This window comes from Mus musculus, chromosome 1 (assembly GCF_000001635.26).
Source record: "Mus musculus strain C57BL/6J chromosome 1, GRCm38.p6 C57BL/6J".
Classification (NCBI taxonomy): Eukaryota; Metazoa; Chordata; class Mammalia; order Rodentia; family Muridae; genus Mus; species Mus musculus.
In genome coordinates, this window is record NC_000067.6 from 86,737,894 (window position 1) to 86,763,906 (window position 26,013).

At 40.6% G+C, this 26,013-nt stretch overlaps 1 protein-coding gene across 10 annotated transcripts in view; it reads left to right on the forward strand.

The window, feature by feature from the left end:
• Dis3l2 (DIS3 like 3'-5' exoribonuclease 2) overlaps positions 1-26,013 on the forward strand; it is a 348,174-nt gene that overhangs the window by 35,970 nt on the left and 286,191 nt on the right. For all 10 annotated transcript variants that reach the window (XM_006529300.4, XM_017319469.2, XM_030252483.1 and 7 more), the window contains exons 2-5: positions 6,788-6,935; positions 7,448-7,605; positions 16,334-16,387; positions 22,395-22,496. Coding sequence is in view for 5 of the 10 variants with exons in the window: in XM_017319469.2 (XP_017174958.1) it covers positions 6,884-6,935; positions 7,448-7,605; positions 16,334-16,387; positions 22,395-22,496 (366 nt within the window). In the remaining 5 variants the exon portion in view is untranslated. The remainder of the gene's footprint in view (positions 1-6,787; positions 6,936-7,447; positions 7,606-16,333; positions 16,388-22,394; positions 22,497-26,013) is intronic.

The window sequence follows — 26,013 nt, forward strand, 5'->3', positions numbered from 1 at the left end:
CATAGTTTCTTTTGTATACATAGATTTTCTATTTCTCCTTGAGTCAGTTTTAGTAATATGTATCTTTGTAGTAATTTCCTACTTCATGTAAGTTTTCTAATTAGCGCCTAGTTATTTATTATATTTTTATAACTTTTAATTTCCACAAGGATTGTAGGGATGCTTCTGTTTTATTCCTGTTCTATGGTCACCCTGTGGGAATAGAATGGAACTTCTCCTAAGTAACAAGTGGGGTATCTATCTATACTGAAAACACTCCACAGTCCAAGAGGACTTGAGAGAGGAGAGTCCTGACTCTGGAGATTCAGCCCCAGCGGTGTGTGCTGGCTTGAGTTAAGCTAAAGGGATGTGGTTTGGCTTTTGTAATACCTCAGGAGCCTGGGAGAAAGTTTCTGTGTGCTCCCTGGATTTGAGAAGGTCACCCTTTGTGGCCACACATGGATGTTCCTATAGCTTGTTCAGTTGTGGTTGCAAAGGGGATAAAGGGAGATGAAGTTTAAAATAAAGTCAGTGGAATGAATTTCTTTTACAGGCCTCAGTTTTGGAATGAATTAATTTTTCTTCAGTTTTCTTCTTTGGGTTAGACAATCTTGGCTGGTATATGTTTAGATTTATTAAATTTCTTCTGTAAGCTATGTCTGCTATTGTGCTTCTGTAGTGAATTCTTCATTTCAGTTGTTGTATTTGCTAACCTGGAACTTCCATCTAATTCATTTAAAAGTAACTTATCTTTCTCTGTAGATATTCTGTCATTGTCACTATACTTAAATTATGGTTTCTTTTGGCAGGCTTTTAATAGCTGCTTTGATGCCCTATCTGGGTAAATTATAGACCCAGGATCCTTCAGAGATGGCTTTGGTTAAATCTGCAATCTCTTTCTGTCTAGTTTACTTGTTTACTTTATTGATTCTTTGCATGCCTTTGATTTTTGTTGATAGCAGCCTGTTCTCTGGTCTCCTTTCTTCTCTTCTCTTCTCTTCTCTTCTCTTCTCTTCTCTTCTCTTCTCTTCTCTTCTCTTCCCCTTCCCCTTCCCCTTCCCCTTCCCCTTCCCCTTCCCCTTCCCCTTCCCCTTCCCCTTCCCCTTCCCCTTCCCCTTCCCCTTCCCCTTCCCCTTCCCCTTCCCCTTCCTTCCCCTTCCCCTCCCCCTCCCCCTCCCCTCTTTCCCTCTTCTCTTCCCCTCTTCTCTTCCCCTTCCCTCCCCTCCCTCCCTCCCTCCCTCCCTCCCTCCCTCCCTCCCTCCCTCCCTCCCTCCCTCCCTCCCTCCCTCCCTCCTTCTTTTTCCTTTTGCAACTTGGCTGAGTTAATTCCAGTCTTTTTCTCCTGAATTGTGAATATGCAGATGTTTGCTCTTCTACCCTGCCCCCAACCCCCAGCCTGATTTTGTAGTAATTATCTTGGTCAGCATGTATTAGTGGCTGCCATCCTTTGTAGGTGGTTCCCCTGAGGCTCTGGAGTACATTTCCAAGTTCTCATGGTTTGCTGGTCTGCACTGTGTATTCTTCTTGCATTTGTAAGGCTTCCTGCTCCTGCAGTGATGAGCAGCACTGTGTGGCCTTCATGGTCTTGATCATCTTTATAGTTTTGTGTATGCACAGACTCTAGACCCTAGGAGAAACCTGGCCCTCTCCCTCATTTTCCTTCTCTTTTTTTTATGTTTTTCTCTTTCTATTCTCCTACTTTGTCCCTTCCCTTCCTCCTACTCTCCTTTCCTTTTTTTCTTTTCTAAAAGAGGGTCTCACTGTGTTAACTTAGCTGAGCCCAACCTTCTCTGCCTCAGCCTCCCGAGTATTGGTATTGACTGTAGGCAAGCACTGCCATGCCACATTGGTGGCTAGCCTGGCTAGCCTTGAGTCCTTGGACTTCAGGGATCTGCCATCACACTTTTTTTTTTTTTTTTTTAATTTTCTTTAGACCTGGTTTCATGTGGATCAGGCTGGGCTTGAACCTGTGGTGTGGCTGAGGAGGACCTACCTTAAGCTGATTTTTCTGCCTCTTCTTCCTGATGTGTGTTTTTAGTCAATATCTAGATCTTTACATTATTTCAGTAGTTTTGTATGATATTATTGTTGTTTTTATTCTGGGGGAATATTTGCCCAGTTCCTTCTTTGTCCATTTTGGTTTATTCTCTCTCCATACCTCCCTTCTCTACTCCCAGCCCATCTTGTCTTCTGTCATTTTAAACATACTTTATTCAAACTGAACTTCTCTGTATATGCTATGAAATAGGAAGCCAGTGGATTTCTTTGTAAAGTAGCTTAATGCTGCATGTTGACTAACCTGTATGCCTGTTACTGATTAGTAATAGAGTTGTTTCTTTGCTTTCAGTGAGCTCTGTTGTACTCTCCCTCCCTCCCCACCTTTATTACTGCATCAGTTTTGCTCTCCTTTATTTTTTCCAGGTCTTGGTTCCTGTCAGCTTCTCAGCTCCACAGAGTTCAGTTTGTCATTAAGCTTCTGACTTTGCAGCTTTCTTCTCCTCATTGCACAGCTTCATGAATTAATATGTCCTTGCTGCTCCTGATGGCTGAGACTAGGCCAAAATGAGGGAGAAGGCACGAAAATTCAGGCGTTCTCAGGCCCTTCAAGTGTGTCATTGGTACCCTGTAGGGTCTCACATTTTCAGGTTTTGGCTCTAGGTAACCTGATGTGTCCTTGGCTCCCTTTCACCGCTCATATTTCCTACCAGTGTGTGTTTGTTGTAACTTGCCTACTGTTCCAGTAGGCTGAATTTAATTTACAGCTTTGAGCCTCTGTTGTGCTTTATGCATTGTGCTAGGCTTAGAGACTAGAGGGTCTCAAGATATCACTTCATGTGCTCATGAGCTGTCTTCAGATTTACTTTCTCAAGTGTAGTGCCTGTCCCCCCAATCCTTGCCATGCCTGCCTTTTGGTGCCATGTGCCATGTTGGCTGCTACTGCCTGTTCCTTCCTGGCCGTCTACCAGCTCTTAGGCTGCTGTGTCCATGGTGAGGGCCCCTTCTAGGTATTGGGCAGTGAGTCACTGTTTCTCATCTGGAAATTGTCCTGTTCCTTTAGTTCATCAGGACAGTATCTAGGGTTTCTCCAGGGTCCATGAGCCGTCACCGTGACAAGGAAGGCAAAGCCTTTAGTCATCTTTTCCTTAGTAACATGTACACTCAATTTTTCCTTGTTGCTTTCTAGTGCTTTGGTACTCATAGGTGAGTTTTTGACTCTAGTTGTCTGGCTTATTCTTACCAATTTTGTTGCCTAAATTCTGTGTTCTATTCCTGCTCTTTGCTGACTTTTAAAAAATATGGCTTCCCTGAATGACCCTGCTCCACTTGCTACTTTGCTGTTTGTTCCCCGAGACTCACTTATCTGGTTATGTAAGAAATGGGTCTTCTCATTCCACGTTCTAGGCACTGAGGAAGTCACTGGGGTGCAGTGATGAACCCACAAAATGTTTTTGTTTTTCTGAGGTAGAAATGTCAGGAATCCAGTTTCTGCAGCAAAGAAAGGTACAGATGCTGTTGATACTTGAATTGAGTCTCTGTATTTCACGTGCTTTAACTGGTAGTACCTCCATTTAATTTTGAATTCCTCACTGTATTATGATTGATATACAGGAGCCTGTCTTAGTGTTCTCTTGCTGTATGGAGACACCATGACCATGGCAACTCGTATGGTAGAAAACATTTAAATGGGGGCTTGCTTAGAACTTCAGAGGCTTAAGTCAGTAAAATCATGGTGGGGAGCAGGTAGCCTACAGGCAGGTGCTGGAGCTAAATCTTGATCAGTAGGCAGAGAGGGAGAGGGGGAAGAGAGGGAGAGGGAGGGGGAGGGAGAGGGAAGACAGGGAGAGGGAAGACAGGGAGAGGGAAGACAGGGAGAGGGAGGACAGGGAGAGGGAGGAGAGGGAGGACAGAGAGAGGGAGGAGAGGGAGGACAGGGAGAGGGAGGACAGGGAGAGGGAGGACAGGGAGGACAGGGAGAGGGAGGAGAGGGAGGACAGAGAGAGGGAGGAGAGGGAGGACAGGGAGAGGGAGGACAGGGAGAGGGAGGACAGGGAGGACAGGGAGAGGGAGGAGAGGGAGGACAGAGAGAGGGAGGAGAGGGAGGACAGGGAGAGGGAGAGGGCAGAGAGGGAGGAAAGGGAGAGGGAGGAGAGGGAGAGGGAAGAGAGGGAGAGGGGGAGGGAGACAGAGACAGAGAGACAGAGACAGAGAGACAGAGAGACAGAGACAAAGACAGAGACAGACAGACACTGGGTCTGGTATGGGTTTTGAAATCTCAAAGCCCACCTCCAGTTGCACACTTTCACACTTTCTCCAATAAGCCCACACCTCTTCATCCTTCTAATCCTATCAAAGAGTTTTACTCCCTGCATTCAAATATGTAAGCCTGTGGAGGCCATTCTCAGCCAAGTCACAATGGAACCAATTCTCACTACTGGCTCTTGTTTTCCATTAACAGTTTGCAGCAGCCTCCCATCCCACCCCAGGCTGCTGTTGTGCTCAGGCTCACTATTGGGGACCAGTTCTGATTATGAATTTTTCTTTGGAAACTTTCCTTGTTTTCTTATTACTTGACTCTGTTAGCTTTTTTCCTATGTCGTATTTTTATGTTTTTTTTCCTGTTGTTTGTTGTTATTATATTTTCTACTTCTTCCTTTTTGCATTTGTTATGCTGCCCTAACTGGTTTATCAGTAGTGCTTGCTCAGACCTTGCCCAGGGCCACATGGCCTATATTGATGCTTCATGGGAATGCAAAGGTTACTTGATTATCCCTTATTTTACTGCTTTCTTTGCTGCAGTGGATAGACTCTTGCTATCCATTCTTGAACATGTTAGCTTGCATCTTTATCTAATAGCTAGGTGATGTCTCATTATAGACTATCTTTCACTTTTTCTAGTGTTTGTTGGATTATTGCACATGGACATGTAGTACCTCAAGTAGAATACATCATTTTTTGAGCATTAGGCTAGCCATAACTCCCAGTCCCATAACTAGGAACCTACCCAGTTTCCATGTTTTAGGTCCTCCTGGTTGCCAGGGGAATCAGCCAAGCTGCAGAGGACCATGTCAGAGGCTTCTGTTGTCAGTGTCCACTTGTATAGCTGCAGTCCTAGCCCCTCCTGTTGTCCTGACTCATCTGTTTCTCCACGAGGTGCAGGTGCTGGTCTCCATTCCATTCAGTTCTGACTCTGTGCCAGGAAGATTCTTCTTAAAACAACTTCGGTCTATTGTTCTCTCTGCTCACTCATGCTTCAGAAACTCCCCAGTGCCTTTGAAAAACCCGGCTTGTTTTCTAGACCTTCCAACTTGTTTTAATTTCCTTGCCACTGCCTTCTTCCATATAGGCAGGACTCTAGCCAAATGGAATTAATGTTGCAAGAATCTGCCTGTGTTTTTCTGTTTGCATCCTGATTTTTGTTTCCTTTTGCCAGAAGTATGCTTTCCTCACTTCTTAATGTCTTCGTTCTTTCTTAAAAACTTTCCCAAAGTTCTCTTAGATTTCCTGACCTGGATACACTCTTTCCTTCCCATATATAGTTACTATTTGAAAACCATGATGCTAACATTTCCTGATGTATATTTCTATGAATGTATGACTTTTTAAATCTAATCTTTCTCTTTCATTTTGTACATATTTGTTAAAATAATGAGAAAATGAATGCATGTCTGCATTAACCCTCAGGCAGCCCAGATTCCTCTCTTCTTTTCCTATCCATTTTCTTTTTTTTTTTCTATCCATTTTCTATTTCTGTGATGATATCTCTGCATTTGGATTAACTTTATCTTATAGTCACTTTGTGTATTACCAAGTGGCCTGTTAACCTTTATCTTTGTTGTTCTCTTCTTTGCATTAATAACAGTTTCAGTTTAAAGAAAACTTTGATCATTTGGTAAGGCTTGTATGTGGAAAATTTGAAGAATAGAAGATATGGTTCAAAATGACATCTTGATCCATTTTGTTGAGAAATGGTTGCCTAGTGGGATTTGGGAGTTTGTAAGTATAGATTTAACTTCAGGTCGGTGGCCAGTAATGAGAAGTACACGTTGTGGGGGTGTGTTTACTGTCCAGGTGGTGGCCAGGGTCCAGCAGTAGTGTCACACATTGTTGGACTTTCTTTATTTTCTTTTGTTTGCTTATTTATTTGTTATTTGTAGCCTAAAATATTAAATGGTAATCCACGCTACCACTGGCATGGCACCAGTGGCCCAAGAGGCTGGTGGACCCCACCCGACCCCTCTCTTCCAAATTCTCATGGCTGGCTGGGGTGCCCTGCAAGCATGCTTTTCTCTGGAACCCAGCTGAGTTGTCGCTTGAAGGAAAACACCAAATCTTAGTTTAGAATCTACAGGTAACACAATCGTTGGGCACAGCAGCTAGCATCCTAATTTGTAAGCTATTCTAAGTTGTAAATCCTCGAGTAGCAGATCCAGGTGGATCCGCCACCTGAACTGGGATCCTCCCCTACCTACGTTGTATCCTCCAAGATCTCTTCTGTCCAAAAGGGATTGTTGGACTTTCAAACTTCCTCCATTACAGCTTTTAGAGTCTTCCATGCTATGCAGATTTGCCTACTTTCTTATTTTCTACTTCATTGCTTCATTAGTGGAAATTTTTAGTTGAAATGCTCCAAAGGAGCAATGTAGTGTATCTGTGAATGTGTAGACCTTGGATAAAAATGCAGCATAGATTGTATGACTACCCAGGAGAATGCCACATTGCCTTTGCTGTGTCTCGTACTCAATTTCTAAGGGGACAAAGGAAATCACAGGTAATTGCTCTCTAGTCACCAGTTTCTTTTTGATTTTAGCTCGTGACAACTGAGCTGCTGAAGGCAGGAGGAACTCTGAGCTGAATAGTAGTGGGTCCCTGAATCTGGAGAGAAGACGCCACCTTGGAACCAGTAATGAACCATCCTGACTACAAGCTGAACCTTCGGTCTCCGGGGACCCCCAGAGGTATAGAAAAGAAAATGGAGCTTGCCTTGGCAACTGGAGACTTGAAATACAAATGGACTGGGTGTGGAGGTGGAGGGAATTCTTTGGATTGAAGGAGACTAATTATTTTAATGAACTATGTTATTTATTCTAGAATTAGGCATGCTCTTATGGTTTTAGTTGATTGTTGTACAGCCATTTTATTTCCTCCAGAAATGTGACACTTTTAATAATTCCTATTTTTAAAGGTTTGTATCTGCAACTAGCAAAGTATCCCAGACCCATTATTCAGATTTTGCTCCGTGCATACTGCAGCGGTCACTTAGGCTTCACCCTCTTCATTTATGCTGTCTTACGTGTTCTTTCCTTTTTGTGGCTGTTTGAAATCATCACTGGAAAGGTTCATTCATTCTCTCGCTGGCCTTTGGAGGTAACAAGAACAACAACAAAAGACAGTGACATCATAACACCTCCAGTTAAAAACATAGAGATGTGTAACTCAGGGAGAGTTGATTGCTGCCTCATGTTTCTAGGTGTGTCCTCTGTGGTTGGCCCGAGTGCTGTTGGTGCTTCGCCAGGTGACAAAAAGTCAAAGAACAAGTCCATGCGAGGGAAGAAAAAGAGCATATTTGAAACCTACATGTCCAAGGAGGATGTTTCAGAAGGCTTGAAGAGAGGAACACTTATCCAGGTGCTTAAAGCTTACAGGTTATTTAACCCCTGAGTATGTGGAATGACAGTAATCTTGTTTATTAAACTTTTCCCTGTTCTGTACTCTGTGCTTTGACATGGTGCAGGGTTTGTGCTTCTTAGATCTATAGCATGTATAGGTGGTAAGTACCACTAGACTCTCATAGGCAAACCTTTGAGAGAAGAGAAGAGAGAGCCTTTGTAGCTCATGTCAATGTTGCCTAGGAATGTTGTATTGGGAGAGATCTATATGAGCCAGGCTGGGGATTGGTGCAGTTGAGCAAAAAAGTATAAGGAAATGAGCTTTCCAAGTGAAGTAGCCAGTTGAACTGTTAAGACTGAGTAGGTAGTGGGGTTAGACTATGCCAATCACTGAATTAATTGTTCAGTGTGCCTGAAGCACATGAATAGTGAATGACTGGAAAAATGGGTAAAGTTGTAGAGGAAATAGTAAACAGTATTTATTGAATGCTTTGCAATTTGCATAATCTGTTCCCAGGCTATTCACTGGTGTGGCTGAACAGATGTTCTTTGAGCATTTATCTTTGAGCCAGGAATACTTCCTGTTGGGAGAGTGCTGTAGGGTGAACTTGTGAAACATTATGGGATAAGGCAGCTTCGGTTTGCTCTGGTGTGACATCGAGGCAGCTAGTAGGTAACAAGGCAAGAGAAGAAAGCAGGAACATGCCTTCTTTGAATTAAGGGTCTTTCATAATTCTTGGGTAGAAATACTACTATGTTGTACCTGACTCAATTAAAATTATTAAGTGAGGGTTGGGGCTTTCAGTAAAGTGCTTACCACACAAGCATGAGAACCCAGATTGGATTTCCACTTCTCACATAAAGGCTGGGAGGAGTGGTGCAGGGAAGCAGAGAGAGGAGCTTTTCTCGGGCTTGCTAGCTACCTGGCTAGCTCGGCTTCACTAAAGACTCTGGTTTGAAAAGCCAGGGTGGAGAGTTATTGAGGAAAACACCCTGTGTTGACTGCTAGCCTCTACACCCATGTCTACATGTCTACACACATATATAAACACAAGTATATAAATATGTACAATGCTGACTGAGTCCCACCTTCTCTCATTCTGAAAACTCAGACTTAGTTGTGTTTTGTGTGGAAGATTCATCCAAACAACAGATATCAGCGTCTCTGGTTTTATCATCTTTTTATAGTTACCCGTGTCCATAGTACGTGTAATTGATGTAGATTCTGGAACACATCATTAATTTTTCACAAATCATTGGTCCTTTTGATTTAGAAATACCATTGGTTTTATTTCTCCTGGATGTCTCTGAGAAGTCTCTCTTAAGAGAATAGAAACCATATTTGTTTGCTTCTCATGGTTTGGCATCTGTATACTTTACTTTACCTGCAAGTGTCTTGGCCTTCCTTGTTCCTATGTGAGGTCTTGATGTGCCTTTCTCATTGTTGTCTCCTGACACCCCTTTCCAGTAATGTCCTATGTTCTGATTATCTTGGACTTCCAGATTTCCCCTCTAAAACCTGTGCTTGCTTGGTGTGGTAGCTTGTACTGATAGTCCCAGTACTTGGGAGGCAGAAGCAGGTAGATTTTGGTGATTTTTGAGGCTAGCCTGATCTATCTAGTAAGTTTTATAGTGAGACCTTGTCTCACAAGACCAAAATCAAAACCACTACCACCAGCATCGTTGTCGTAGGCAACATCAATAACCACCCAAAATGAAACTAAATGTAGGACTCTGCTGGACTTTGCTCTTGCTGTCCTGGAGCTTGAGTTGTTTCCTCCCATCAAAGTGTAGCACTGCCTGTCCCTGAGCAGTCTGAACTTAAATGTCACCCTCACATTTTCTAAGCTTAGTTGGGTGTGACTGCCCTCTAGAAGTCAGCTTTGTTGTTTATATGGTAAATTCTTACCTTTGTTTGGCTTTTGTGTCCCCAATTTGATTTTTCACTTCCTTACTGCATGGCCACACATACTGTACATGATAGTCCAACTCTGGGGCTTGGCCACTGCTTATTACTAAGCTTATGCTGAATAAGTATTTCTTTTGCAGGCTGAATAAAAATCAAGATACTGCCTTTTGAAGAAGAGTGAGGGGAACTTCAATTGCTAGAACTTGAGAGAAAACCAGCTTTGTTATAGAAGCACACCTTTACGAGATAGGGTTGGATCGGTGTCCTGCAATAGTATTAGTTTTTGCCTCCTTTTAATTTTTCCATTTGAAGTGACTTTTTGCTGGCATTAACACAAAATGAAAGATCTGATCAATATAACAGCCCACATTCCCAGAAGTTTGTAAGTGATTCCTCCTGGCCTATGACATCATAAGCCTCCACAGCCAGAGGCTCTCCTTCCCCTCTACCCCCCACATGTGAGAACAGTTGTTCTCTGCAGATGGGGTGAGGAATGGGTTCCAGATATGAGGTCACCATGAGAATATACAACATTGTAAATAAGATTTTCATAGGCAGAGAACCAGAGTACATCTGCTTTTGGATAAAAACTTTCTGTGTGTAGCTGTCTGGGTAAGGTAAAAAGCTAGACAAAAAGTGATATTTTAGTGCCATTGAAGAAAATTAAACATATCAAATATACTTAGAAACATCTGTCAACTTTTGTGTTCAGATATAAGTATGTCATAAGAGTATGCCCTCTTCTTCATCAAGAGAAAATTCTTATACTGAAAGATATTAGGGATCTTAAAAATTAGTAGAATAATACAGTATTAGTTAATGCCTTGACAAAAGTTTGAGATTTCATTCTTTTGTAGGACAGAGACCACAGTGGCTAAGGAAACCTCTTTTGTGTCTTTGTAAATGAATTATTACTATTCAGCAATAAAATATAATTCAGGACATGTACTTTTCTTTATAACCAAGTTTCACATCAGTGTGTCAGTACTCTATGCATAGGAGCAGTATTGGTTGGTTGTTATGGGAAGTGCTATGAGAGGTGAGACCCTGAAAGGAGGTTTAAGGGGATAACTAAGGGACATGGGCAAAGAGAGGGTACAATTGGCACCTTCAGAATCCAGATTATGCACTGACTACTAGAAGTCCAAAATGAGTCCTTAGAACTGCTGGAGGCATGATGTCAGATTCCTGTTGTAATAGAATATTGGCGAGATGTTGTTTTTGACCTCTGAAAAGGCCTATTCCAGGACAGAGGGTATGATGGTCTCATTATTTCTAGGAATTTTGCTCTTTGTTAAAATTGAGCTCAGAGGGCTTGAGATTTGGTTCAGTGATTAGGAGCACTGGATGCTCTTCCAGAGGACCCAGGTTTAATTCCTAGCACACATATAGCAACTCACAACAGTGTGTAACTCCAGTCCCAAAGTATCTGCTCTCTTTTGACTTCTGAAAGCACTGCATGCACATGATGCACAGAAGTACAGGCAGAACACACACACACACACACACACACACACACACACACACACACACACACAGGTCAGCTTGGGTAAGTATTCAAGAACAGGACAGTAGAGGCGACATTATTATGGAATCCCTAAGAAGAGAGGTAGTATTCAGAGTTATGATACCAGGGACAAAGGGATGATGTCAACTTTGCAGATAATAGGTAACTAATGAACTGAAGAAACATTTTTGACAGCCTAGTGAATGTCAAGCATTTGGGAATGAGCACTAGAAAAGTCACTGGGCTGGTAGGCAAAAATAACTGTAAAAGTGAAGGAAATTGTAGGTCATTAATGTTCCAAGAGAAAGAGGAGAGAGAATAGATAGAAGGAACCACTGCACATATTGGTTAGGGAAGTCTCTGTGAGATCATCCTGTAGGTGAGATCTAAAGAACAAAAGTGAGCAGCTAATTTCAGCTTTGGAAAAGAATATAGGTAAAGAGATCAGCAAGCAGAAGAACAGCACGGAGAAGACTTGATGTTTTAGAGGATGAAAAGGAAGCAGCCTTTGGAGACTTAATGGAGCAAAGGTGGAGTTAGGCAGTAGCCAAGTCCTTTAGGGACTTAGACTATATTAGAAACTTGGATTTTGCCAGGGACCAGCTTTTGCTTAGAAAGGGGTTCCTGAGAGAAGGGGTGTTTGAAATGGAAAAAAACGACTCGAAGTCAATCTTGGGGTACAAGCTGGCAGCCTGTGTTATTTACAAATCAATTCAGTCATTTACTCCAGGTTCCCTTTGGATTATCCCAGGAATCAGCATCCCATGACCACTTTCTCCCTTGATTCTTAGAAGACAGCAAGTCACCTTTTTTTTTTTTTTTTTTAACATTGCAGAGGAATTCAGAGATCTGCCTGTCTTTGTAAGCACAAACAAGAAATTTAACTGGGTGGGATCTCATCCTGAGATTACCATTCAGACCACGCCTGCACCTAAATTAGCTCTGTTCCAGGCTGACCTTGAAATCAGAAATTTGCCTGCCTTTATATCTTTCTGACCAGCTGGGTTATAGTGTAACTGCCTCTGTTTTTGTTGTTGTTGTTGTTGTTGTTGTTGTTCTGTGAATCATCTCCTTATATGATTCATAGTATGTCCTTATATTTTGCATAGTTGAAAAATTATGTTTTTGAACTCATTTTTCAGAGTTCTTTCCCATAGCCTTAAGGGCTGTCTTGAAGGTCACAGCATTTACCTTTTTTTTTTTTTTTTTTGCTAACGACATAGACATGCCCTTGACTCCTGGACTGTCGCTGGTTATCAAGGAGTCATCAACCTTGGCAGAGAAGACTTTCCCAGAAGGAGGAACAGAAAGTAAAATATACAAATAAGTCTTACACCTAGCAACTGTCAGCACTCAGAGGCATAGACCCTGCTGGCTCTGTTCCAGGGATGGGAAACCATGTCACACTGTCCCTTTCACATGGCCATGCAGGACTTGGCAGATATCATGCACAGAACAATGGCAAGTCATCAAAGGGTATTAAGTAGGTAGCACTGGACGTCCACTTAGAAAGCCACCAAAATCCACTAGATAAGAAAATAGTGTGGGATGAAAAAAGGGGCAGAGAGGTGCAGTGAGGAGGGAAGTGCATGCATGTGGAGCCTGAGGGGACACCATGCTAGTGTGACACCATTCTAGTGTGACACCATGCTAGTGTGACACCATGCTAGTGTGACATCATGCTAGTGTGTGCATGTGGAGCCTGAGTGGACACCATGCTAGTGTGACACCATGCTAGTGTGTGCATGTGGAGCCTGAGTGGACACCATGCTAGTGTGACACCATGCTAGTGTGTGCATGTGGAGCCTGAGTGGACACCATGCTAGTGCATGCATATGGACAGGGAGGTAAAAGGAGGAATAGGGGCTGTCCATTAGCATCTGAGTGAATCAGGTGAAGACCTGATCTTGCTGTTGGTTAAGGTAAGGAAGACAGAATTAAAACTGTGTGGATTTGGGAGGGTGTAAATGTGTGAAGGGTCCCGGTGATGCTATTAACACAGAGGTGTTGGAGCCTGGATTCTGGAGCCAGACTTTCCAGATTTATCTTCTCAGTGTCTCAGTCACCTTATCTATATCAAAAGAAGAAAACAGTAGTAGTTAAGTCAAATTAGCTAGTTTAATTTAAATTAGTTCATTAGCTCTTAAAAGTACATGGTCCATATTCTACACATATGAATGGTGTCTGAGATTGTTTTTAAGTACTGTCTAGCACATCTGTAATTCAGTTGAGGTGGTTGCTGCCCTGTCTGCAGTTGTACATCTTAAGATTATTTTTCAAGAATATCTGGAGCCGGGAAGTGGGGGCGCCCACCTTTAATTCCATTTGGGAGGCAGAGGCAGGTGGATTTCTGAGTTTAAGGCCAGTATGGTCTACAGAGTGAGTTCCAGGACAGCCAGGGCCATACAGAGAAATCTTGTCTCAAAAATAAATAAATAAATAAATAAATAAATAAATAAATAAATAAAAAATTTAAAAAAATCTGGAAACATTTTTATGTGTGAAATTCCTTAGTTTTACGTCTTTTCAAACATACTGTAAGCTAGCTAAAATGTATTTGTGATTGCCAAGTTAGACTAATTAGACCATTTGTGTGTTATTTTTCTGCAGTGCCATTCTGGTCTTTGAGTATAGGCTAGGAGAAATCAGATATTTGGGGGTCAGTTGAGAGGTAGGTTTTATTGATTATGTGTAGGAGGAGTGATTTGGTCATTGATGTGGATTCAAAGTCCCTATATGTGTATAGGAATTGGGATAAGGGAAGGCAGTGACACTTGAGTCAAAACATTAGTGAATTAATGCTATAATCAGTAAGTTAGAAGGCACGTGTATCAAGTCTAGCAAGAACTAGGACATGAACTTCAAAGGGGTATTTGAGAATATAGGAAGAAACTAATTATTGGGAAACATCCTCACCATCCTTGAGATGTTCTCTTTGATAACACCCAAAGGAAGCAATGACATTAGGGCAGGGCTAGGTTCTGATCTGGTAAGAAGTCACAGAAGTATTTAGAATGGGATGGGAAGTACAGGATCCTCATTGGTTAAACTCCAGGCCTGGAAAAGTTTGAAAACGAGGAATTAAAGGGGATTGGGTAAGAAACACAAGCCTTGGCCTCCTCTGGGTGAGACTGATCCTCTGCTGGGTGAGTCTTTGAGCTGGCAAACTGTTTCTTGACAGGCTGTACTATTATTGCCTTCTGTCAGGCTGCAGGGACATCTCTACTCTGCTGAGGACTCAGGAGGAGTTGCTTGGTTCTACTTGTTATCTGTTCTCTCTGGGGTCTGTTCCTGACATCCAGTTCTTAAGCCAAATTTCCATATGCTAATCTGAAGCAAATTTCCATATGCTAATTTCCATATGCTAATCTGAAACAAGGCTTCTTTCCTACCCTCTGTGCTTTTATTTGTTGGGAGGTTTGGGAGAGAGAATCATGAATCAAGAACTTTCTGGTCCTTTTCATATATTTTAAGTTGATCCTAGATTCAAACCTGAACAATGTGTGTCTTTCCTGGGAGCCCAGCTTTGGCTTCTCGCAGTATTGTGCAATTAAAGGCACACTCAAACCAAGAGGCTAACTCTTTGCTGAACTAAAAAGGAGATGGAAGAAGAATAGTAATTTAAAAAAAAAAAAAAAAGCTTAGAAAAGGCTGTCCGATGGGGGATTTTTGGGATAGCATTGGAAATGTAAATGAAGAAAAAACCTAATTAAAAAAAACAAAAACAAAAACAAAAAAATATGGAACAGGAAGTTAAGATTAGCCAGAGAAGCAACTGAAAATCTCTCTGATATAAAAATAAAAGTGACAATTTATGAAGCCAAAAAAAAAAAAAAAGAAGAAAAGGCTGTCCGGAATCAGAAAATGAAATGCTTAAAAATACTGTTTAAATTTGCTGAAGCATTTCCCCTCAAGGCTGTCTGTTATTCCCTATTGTAGCCTCCTCATCATACATAGTGACTGTCAAGCTAGTGGTCAGGAAATATTTGTTGAATGTATGAGTATTTAGAAAAAAATTATAAGTGTTTCCCCTTTCCTTCAGTAAGAAACAGTTGCTTTAGAAAGTGAATTTGCTTCAGCACTCTTAACCAAGAAAGCCTGGGCAGCTTTGTCAGCTCTATCTCCTGACCCCTTTCCGTAACCAGCAGAGTTCTGGCCACATAGGGTCAAGCAAGTGCTGGATGCCTCACCTGCTGCACCTCTACTCCTTCACCTTTGATCTTTTCTTAGAACTGTGCTAGCTGAAAGTGCTGTAGTTGTAATCTCACAGCATCCCATTCGTTTTCTTTCTCAAGGACTAAACTTAGTTATTATTCAGTACCCTATGTGGTCTGTTTGGGGCTTGATCATAATCAGTATCAAATATCAATACAAATGGCTAAGGACTGAGTGATCATCTGTGATAATCTAGTTGGTATGTTAAGATGTGTATCATGGCATGGAAATTTGTAATTTAAACACCTGTGAAAGAAAGAAATTATTTTCCATTTAATCTTATACCTTCACCTATCTTGTGAATTCTGTGCCTTTGAGTCATTCCTTTTAGTGGGAAATGTTCTTTAAACACTTTCTCAAATTATCCGTTGAGTTGTGTTGGTAGGAAAACAGTTTCTTCCCTGCACGTGTTCCAGTGGCCCGTGAGTGCAGCTGGACTCTGGGGGAGGTTATGGCTGCCTGAAAAAGGCCCACAGCACTGAGTGGCTGTTAAGGACTGCCCCTACCTGCACGCCTGTACATAAATAGAAGTGGATCCTGACTTGGTGCTGGAGTCATACGAAGTTGAAGGCAGACTGGGTGGCCTAGCTATGGGAGCTAGCGTTGACATTTGCATTAAGAGTTGTTAGGAACCATTTTGAATTATTAACTCATTCGGTTCTGCAAAGGAGTCAGAGTAGAACATGTCCATCCAGCTCCTCGGGGCTAAGCATCCAGTTAGAACCCAGCTTGAAAACAAACGGTCCCAGAGACGTGACATTGTGCAGAGGTCATGGGACTGACCTGGAGCAAGTAGGCTGCTAATATGAAGGAGGCATACTCTCCAGACAGCCTTGTTAGAGTCAAGGTTTAAAGGTGAAGGTGAGTAGTTGTCATGTCCTGCTCTGTGCCTAGGGCTGGTATTTCCTGTGCCCATCAGAGCAGGGCAGTAGTCTCAGTTGTCAGTGTTGGAACCTAGTTTTTCCTGTACCAGCCTTAAATTAATTCTCATACATCTAACTTGTTTTCTGAATCAAATTGTTTAAGAACTTTTTAATCAGAGAATAACATACATAGGAAAAATAAATATCCAGCTAGTAGAATTTTCAAAGATTGTTATTTTGTTTTGTTTTAAAGGGTGTATTGAGAATCAACCCAAAGAAGTTTCATGAAGCCTTCATTCCTTCTCCGGTAAGTTTATTAACTTTATAATAAACTTAATGTCATATTGAATATTTTAGATGTACTCTGAACTTGAAATCATATACTTTGACTAAAAAGCAGAATAGTAAAACAAAATTGAGAATAGGCAAAGATTTGTTTCAAATTTAAATAAATAAAATTTGTTCACTACCCCTTCTGCCAGTCTTAAAATTGAATGCCAAATGAGAGGGATGACATTTGTTCTGAGGCTGCAGAAAGCAGCTGGACTTTCACAGACTACCGGCCAGCCCATGTAATTGGATACTCTTGGTTTATAGCTTAAAAGGATTTATAGGTTTTTCCACTGATTTAAGTTAATCTTTCCTAAACAAATATGCTATCTACTTTCGATCTACTGCATGAGCTAATCTGAACATTTGTCCAAAAATAATGTGTAATGCTTTTCTGTTGGTTTCTCACTTCACTTTTGTGCAGGTGATCGGCCTTTGGTCAAGGCGCTTTAGTTTTTGTTTTTAGGCTGTTTCTTGTATTCATGACTTGTCTTAAGAGCTTCTCTCTGGTTAAAGTAGTCCTGCACTGGTAAGTAGTTAGCGGCAGGTCTGTGCAGAGGGTTGTACCTGAGGCTGGAAGAGCAATAGTCTTGAGTTCCTGGCCTAACTTTCCCAGGATGTTGTCATGGAGAGCTACTTTTTTTTTTTTTTTTTTTTTTAACAGTGGAAGAGAAACATAGGGGTGAACTTCTGCTTAGAAAGGAATGACATATTTCATTAGCTACATGGCAAGTTTAATAACATTGCTGTGTTGTTCATAGGTGATTCTGTTATTACTGTTATTGTTACTACTGCTGCTACTATTGCAGTATCCTTATTCTCTTTTCTCAAGCTTTGCTCAGTTTCCTTTTCTCTTTTTCTCTCTCCCATCAGAAATCAAGTGCTTGCATTTACTTCAAGTTCAAGGCTTACTGTTACAGTAGGGAAAAAACATCTTTGATGCTTTCACACTGTTTCCTCTAAATCATAGTCTCTTCCTTAGATGAAACATATCTATACTCTGACTTGTAAAGTAACAACTTTGAGGTGGGGTTTTACTTTGGGAACAGTTCTGTTAAGCAGTGGAGTGTGTAGAGTGTGTTTACATGTGGTTAGATTCTAGAGTTTGCTCATACTATGACGATCACATTCAAGAAGGTGCCACGTGCCATCTTAGAATCAAGATTAGCTATCTCAGTAGGTTCTATATAATCAACATTTCTCACATTAGAAAGGTTGACTTTTTTTTTTTTTTGTAGCCTTCTAGTTGGAGGAGTTTAACTAAGTTTAATTAAGGAGTCCTCGCTCGTGTATGAGAAACAGTGATTTTTAAGCATGAAAATCTCACTTAATTCATCCCGTGAGATATCTGTGAACTGACCAGAGTTCAGACCTCTCATCTACTCTGTTTGCCTCGCTGGCTGCAAGGATACAGGGGACTGTAGACGTTTGAAAACTTTACTATAGCTTTTTATTTTTCCTAAGTGTTGAGTCTTGAGTTCTTTGAAGTTAAATCCCTGTTAGGTTAGCACTTAACACATGTGAAGCCTAGAACTAAGGGACAGTTCCAAATATATAAGAGGTTATGAATTGGGCTGGAGAGATGGCTCAGGAGTCAAGCTCTCATGCTGCTCTTGCAGAGGATAAAAGTTTGGATCCCAGCACCACACCAGGGTCTCACAGTACTGTAACGTTAGCTCCAAGGAATCGGATTCCCTCTTCTGCTTTGGTGGATACCTACATGCATGGTTATTCACCTTTGCATACACATGAATAAAAATAACATTAAAATAAATTTTATGACAAAGATACCTCTTTGTACCCATGTTTGTTTACATATAGAATTCATATTCTGTGGAGCTTTGGGCTGACTGTTAACCTGTGTTCTAACACCTTTCTTTCTCAAGCTTGATTCTTGTCTTCTCTTGGTTCCTTTACATCTAACCAGGGCTTGAGCATATGCATATGCATATATGGCTATCTTACCCTACAGGTCTGAGTTCTATATCCATGTTTCTTAGCAATACCATTCCTTAACTTGCATGAAGTACAGAGTGCCACCTCGGTGCTTAGGCCGATTTCAGGGGAACACATTCTTTTACCTCTTAGAATTTCTTGTCAGATGAGGAGGTGTACAGAGTCTAGTTAGGATCCTGCAAGTTAAATTCATATTCTTTGCTTTACAAATATTATGTTTATATGCTTCAGTCTGGTCTGTTAACATTAGGAAGGAAAAAGCAAAACATCTGTGTTTCCAAGGTTTATATTTGTTTTTCTATTTGAAACTTTTACCTGTCATATTCTATTTAGAAAGTTTTAGATGGATGCAGTGTTAGGATGGTTTTTCTATAAAATATGTATATGTTGTTTTATCTAGAACCTAATGGAATAGTCACATTCTCCCAGAAACTATTAATACTAAATTCACCCCTGGGAAGACTGGCAGTAAAGGCTGCTTATCAAGGCCCAATTGTAGGTGAATATACTCTAATTTTGGATGTTAGAATGGTACTGTATTCTTGTTTTGGGGCTCTTTTGGTCAGTTTCAATATTTAGAGGCATTGTAGAAAAGAATTAATAGAATTCAGTAGCATGAATTTCTGGCTAAGTATAGTTTATGTCCGCATCAAGACCAAACTTGTGTTGAATTGCAAAATGCCTACAGGTAGACTAGGAAGTGCAGTGTTGGGGCTTGAATGCTTACCTGTAAGACAGGAACACGTAGGAAAAGAACCTATGGTCTGAGCACAGGAGATAGAAAGATTTTCTCATGTCTAATATGAAGAGTTGATAAAATACCCTCTGTTAGATTAGGTTTATTCTTACTCTAAAAATGTTTACTGGGTGCTATTTGCCATTTGAAAATATCCACCTAGTCCAGTGGGCTAAGTCCTCATCATCACGTATGAAAGAATATTTTGTATCGAAGGAACTTGATTTGGAATTATTATAATTTCTATTGGTAGTAAGTAGATTTTTTTCCCTTATGGTAGATTCTAAATGTATGGAATGTGTTACATATGTCTACCTGCTAGTATCTTGGAATTCTTGGCAAAAATAAAATACAAAGTGAAAATTAAAACAAATAACTTTTAAGTAAAGTAAGATAAATGATAATATTACAATATCTTTTTTATCTTTTTTTAGTTGAGCTAAAGAAAAGGAATGGACAGCTTGTTATTTTTTTCTGTTCTGGATTATATTGGTCTATGAAGCTCTGTAATTTGTGTCTTGTCATGGGAGGCATGCTTTATCCAGCTGTGGAATTTATTCCTGGTCCAAAAGGATCTATTATCTCATCAATAGAGGATACTCTGAGCATTATGACATTCTTATATTATCTTCCTTCATTCTCTCTTTTTAAAGTTAGATGTGTCCACACTCCTTTTATTTTTCTATGGATGTTTACCATCCACTTCCTGTCTCCTTCCTCACCCTCAACTATGCTATTCTTTCTAATGGATAAGGTGAGTCTTCCAGTGTCCAAGTGAAGAGTTGAATTGTGTAGCTTTAAAATCCAGTTAAGAGGGATAATATTGAACAGTTCCTAAGTTTAGGATCTTTTATTTTGCTTTCTAAGACAAAATTTCTCTACAAAGCCCTGGTTGTCCTGGAACTTGCTTTGTAGACCAGTCTGGCCTCTCAGAACTCAAGAGGTGTACCTGCCTTTGCCTCCAGAGTACAGGGATTAAAGGTTCCGTCATCACCTGGCTTAAGTTTATTATCTTTAAAATGACAGACTTGGCTGTAGATAATAGGCTTCTGAGTGAATTGAAGAATTGAGTAGTGACACATTAGCTAGGAGTTGTCTTAGATTCTACTCATTCTCTCTTCTTGGTTCTTTAAGACAGTAATGCTAAAGTCTAGTCATCGAATCTTTCTATTTCTGAGCTGCCAAAGGAGGAGTACAGCTGCTTGCTGAGGAGACTTTGCATTGCTGATGTTTTGATACATGAGAATGGGTTAGGATGACCTCTGAGCAGCTGCTCTCTTCATTGGAGGGCGGTTCCTAAGATCAGGGTGCTTTAAATACATTGCAGAAAGCAACAGTTGGTGGTGATGTGTCACACTCGTGTGGTTCACGTTCTATTTACCAGTCATCTCTGTTTCTCTGAGAAGCTCATCACAGGGTCAAACTGCCTTACTTCTTTATGGCTAACACGGTAGCTGTTCCTTAGGGACGAGGGTGGGGTCAGATTTGGCAGAGTGTAGGCCACAGCTGCCAGTCATCACTAGACTGGAAATTGAATAGAAAATCTGTTTTAAAATATCTTGAATTTGTTTGTAGCTGGGAGGAGTTGGCAGATTTAGAATGCCCATTTTAACTAACTAAAATTTTATAGTACTCAAGTTATTTGAATGTTAAATATTAACAGTATAGAGTGTCTGTATTACAAATCAGTGACTTTCCAGACACTTTTGCTATTAGCTCCTGTAAGGAAAGCCAACATTTAACTTCTCTTTTATTCTCTGAAAAGGAACGCGATGACTTGGAAGACTAAAGAAGAGCACATGTTTGTCGAGACATTTTTCTCTTGGCCTCTGACCCCCAAAACTTGTTTTTATCTAGCTATTTTTTGCATTAGATTTTGAAGTAGATGCCCGGTGAGTTTGCTGGGCACCACCCCATTTACCACGGGGCCTTTCTGGCTGTGAGACTGAGCATGCCTAAGGTGTCAGTGCTTCATGTTCATGGTCTAGAGCTTACCATGCTCTGACGTCAGGAGATAGAGGTTTAAAGATGTTTCATGAATCTTAATCTATTTTCATTTAAAATTTCATGTAGGAGTACTATATTTAAATTATTTCCTTTCCCTCTCATTCCTCCAATTCCTCCTGAGTCTTCTCACTACTTCTCATAACCTTATATTTTTATGTGTATACATGTGCATGTATATACTCATATGTTTATATATATAAATGCATAAATGTAACCTGCTGAGTCACTGTGGTGTTCTATATGTGTTTAGATTGTTAGGTAACCAACTAAGATGCTCATTGAGGGGAAGTCTGATTCTCTCTCTTCCGCCAGTGATTAAGTTTTCCTGTATCTGAAGTATGTGGTATCTTCAGCAATAGGGATTGACCTTCAATTTCTGGGAGGCATTTTAGGGCAACAGCACTAGCATATGTTATTTTGAGAGTCTTTTGGACTCTCTTGACCAACAACTTGAAAGAAGGTTTCCTGTTTTCTGGCACTGAGGTTTTAAATGTGATTCCTTAGGGAATCATATATTTTTTATGTTTACTTAAAATTACATATAAGTGTAAATGTTTACATATGTATCTGTTAAATTAATTTTAGTTCTTGCTCCTTTCATCTCTCTCTGCTTTATTTGGAGGTTTTTCTTTTTCTGTTTTGTTTTTGTTTTTGTTTTTTTGAGACAGGGTTTCTCTGTATAGCCCTGGCTGTCCTGGAACTCACTCTGTAGACCAGGCTGGCCTCAAACTCAGAAATCGGCCTGCCTCTGCCTCCCGAGTGCTGGGATTAAAGGCGTGCACCACCACCGCCCGGCGGTTTTTCTTTTTCTACTCTAAAGCTAAAAAGGATAACATAAGAATATTATCTTTTTCATTTTAGTAATCAGTCTACAGTGTTAGTTTTTTTCTTTATGTGCTTTTCTTTGTTTTTGTCAGCCTTTAGTAGATCTCTTTAAGTATTTGGTGATTTTAGCCTCAGCTAGTCTGTTCTTAGGTTTGAATTTTTTTTTATATTATTTATTATTATATGTAAGTACTCTGTAGCTGTCTTTAGACATACCAGAAGAGGGCATCAGATCTCATTATGGATGGTTGTGAGCCACCATGTGGTTGCTGGGACTTGAACTCAGGACCTTCGGAAAACCAGTCAGTGCTCTTAACCACTGAGCCGTCTTGCTAGCTACTAGAGTAGTATTCTTGTTAAGTTAGCAGACAGATTTAGAGTATGAACACTTTGAAGGAGATAAATTTTGGCTCCAGGCCTTGGTAACTTGACTGTTCCTTTATTTCTCCCTCCAATTTAGGATGGTGATCGGGACATTTTTATTGATGGAGTTGTTGCTCGTAATAGAGCCTTAAATGGGGACCTTGTGGTTGTAAAACTGCTTCCTGAGGATCAGTGGAAGGTGAGTTTAAATTTCCTTTTCTAATTATTTTCTTCATAGGGTATTGTGCATTCCATAATGTACTTAGGCATTGTATGTGTGTGTGTTGGTGTTATGGGCCCCTTGGACTCCAAGGTAAAAATAAGTTTTGCCTGTGAATAAGGCTATTCAATGGGGATTTGAAGTCGTTCCCCCCCCCCCCACACACACACACACTTTAGTCAATCTACCTTGTCAGATCCTTGCACTAATTTCTGATACTTTTTTGGATAAGAAAAGTGCTTGTAGGGTCTTGTCAAGTGTGAAATAATTTATAATTTCCTATACCCTATGCTGTGAGAGTTAGAACAACAAATCCACAGAAATGGTGGTATTTTTCATCCATTTCTGCTTCCTGTATTGAGACACACAGCAATATATATTTAGTGCTGAGATGTAAGGCGTGTGCCACCGAGCCTGGACCTAGAGGTCTGATTTTGTGAATGCCCATGCTGCTAGAGCTAGCTAAGCAGGAAAGGGTTTGGCAAAACAGGTAGCATCCCTGCAGTTGGCACAGTCCAGGCTTTGAGGACAAATCTTACTGTTTTTCTTTTACAGTTAGTATGTAAAAATGGAAGAATTCAAGCTAGAAACTATCCTGACTTTTGTTGGAAAATTGACTGCAGTGAGGCAAGTTGCATGTTACAGGGAGCCAGTGTGAAAGCTGAGACTTGGAGGTGAGAGTTGAGGTGGAGAGAAGTTAGCATGTGAAGATAGAGTAGACAGGAGTGAAGGCAGCTGTAAGAACAGACAGGGGAGCTGCAAACAGCTGTTACACCTTGTATTTAAGCAAAATGACCGTGATTTCTTTAGCTGAAATGGAGGACAGTGAGGGAAAGTATGTATTACTGTAAACATCACTGAACTGGTAAAAGTCAGAGAAAAGAGGGTAGAGAACTCTGAAGAGCTTGAGAGAGGTAGAGAGACATTGAGGAACTCAAGGTTATAATAGAGCTGAAATAGGCAGAGGTAATATTTGAAAAAGAATGATGGAAACCTCTCAAACTGATGAAAGTTATCAAGCATCAGAATCAAGAAATTGTATTGACCCCCAAGTAGGATGAAAAGAAAGTCATCCTTTGAATATGGTGGTAAGTCTGCAGAAACCAAAGAGAAAACATTTCCAAAGTGCCAGGGACAGGAACAGTATGCTTTCAAAAATTAAGAGAGTAACAGCTGACTTGTTGATAGCCACAGAGATTATAAGACAAGGGGATGATATCTTCGGCTCTGAATCTAGTTGATAGTCTAGAACTCTAAATCTGCCAAAACCTGCCAAAAATCTATGAGAGCAAAGACTACATACAGATATGTCACACTTGTTCAAAAGACATGACTAGTGGCTGTCACACTGGACCTCACAGACATGCAAGTGTCTGTCACTGCAGAAAACCATGTCTTCTTAAAGAAGGTGACTGAGAATGTAGCTCAGTGGTACTGTATGACATGTGCAAACCCTGAGCTTCAGTCTTCAGCACAGTGGAAACCAGATAGCACAGGAGCATCAGTCACATTCTGCCCTCATGTTTTTCATGCCTACTAGCTTTTTCTTGGTCTTGTTAATATTTTCCTTTTTGGATATATTATTGAAAAAAACTTCAGCATCCTCGATTGTCCCACTTACTGGCAAGCCCTGCTAAACATTTTTTTCCCCTGCTAAACATTTAAAAAAGAAATAGTCCTTGTCTTACACAAGGAGCTACCTGCCACATCCACCCCGACCAGCAGGAAAGATGCAACACCTGGTTGTCTTTCTTCAAGCAGGTTTATTCAGGAACATTTAGCATTGCAATGCAGGAACAGGAATCCCCAGAACCACCCTGGGGCGCCCCTTAAATACCCTACTGACTCCTCCCAATCACCCCAGTCACAAAATGGCAGTCCATAGGTTCACAGCAAGTGACGACACCTCAGGTGAGCTGATGAGGCAGAAATAATGAGGAAGTCAGGCGCATGTCATAAGACCTGGCAGCCATCCCGGGCACCATCTTGGGGTGGCGGCTGCATCTGCTCCTCACAGCTACCCTGTTTCCTTCATTCTATAAGACCACCATTGTAAAATATTAGAGTAAGAAACAACATAAAAGATCTAAAGATGAATACCTCTCATAAACACAGGTGAACAAGTATCCAACAGGATATTCGCAAAGAGACTCTAGGAACATGGCCCAAGAATAGAACATGAATACATGGTGCTTGTCCTAGAAATGCAAAGTTGGCTTAATGTTGAAAAGCAGTCTTTATAGCCCACCCTTTAACAAACTAAGTCTTATACCTTATTTCAACCAAGTATCAGCCAGTATACATAGAAAATGCAATTGACAAAATTCCATAACTGTTCCTGATAAAAATTCTAGTACTGAAGAGCCTAGGGCAGGAGGACCCTGAGTTTGGGCTACACGGTAAGACTGTCCTACCCACTAAGAGGAGGATGACAAGGCCATTCCTGCTTCTTCTCAGTTTTTGAAGGCAGATCCCTCCACCGCTAAGAATGACACTGCTCTAATGTCTTCTACCCATTCTATGTTTTCTCAGTTTATGATATGATCACTATTCTTGGTTTGCTGCAAATTTTTATCACGAACAGTTATGGGATGTAGGTGTCTGCTACCAAGCCTGCCTTCCCTGTATTGTTTCAGAAATTCAAGCCAGTACCAAAAGGAAGTAGAAAATAACTGTTTTATGATTATGTATATATACATAAATATGCAATACACACATATATGTGTGTGAATATATATACATATATACATATGTGTGTGTGTATGTGTGTGTGTGTGTATATGCCTTTTGTTTTTACTCTTCTTTTATAATACATCCTAACTGCTGCCTCCCTTCCCTTTCCTCCTCCAGCCACTGCCTGGATGTCCAGGTTCTAGAAACTAGATGGCTTAGAGACCTAGGGTAGAACCAAACACTACTTACAAAGATTGTTTTATTATTACAGAGAAAACTACATGGTTTTCTCTGTAGAAAGTTCTAACGAGTCTGTTGAAAAAGATGCTAGAAGAAGTGAGTTATCAAGATTGAAGAACTGAAGGTTTATATAAAAAAATCATTTGTAATTCTACATGCTGGCAATGAAAAATAGGAAATTAAAAATTTCTGAAAATGCTATTTATAATAGGATTTTTATGACACAATTAAGGAGAAACTTGAGCAAAAATATAAGTTGTGTAACCTAAAACTATAAAATCATCAGTGAGAGAAATTAAGAATGCAGGGAATGAGGAGAAATAGAAAAGAGTCAATATTTTTAAGTTTTCACTTCTACCCAAACAGATCAAACTGACTCCATGTGCTGCCTTCCTTCAATATAGCAGTCTCTTTAAAGGATTTACAGACAGCTTTTCAGGTTTATGTGGACGAGCCAAACAAAGAGCAGAATTGGAGCTTTCAAGACCTTCGTTAAAGCTCCTGTAGCAGGGCTAGCTATGCTGTTGGATTTAGGTGGATATGAAGGTAAGATAGGGACCAGCAAGAGAAGGAAACAGAAGTT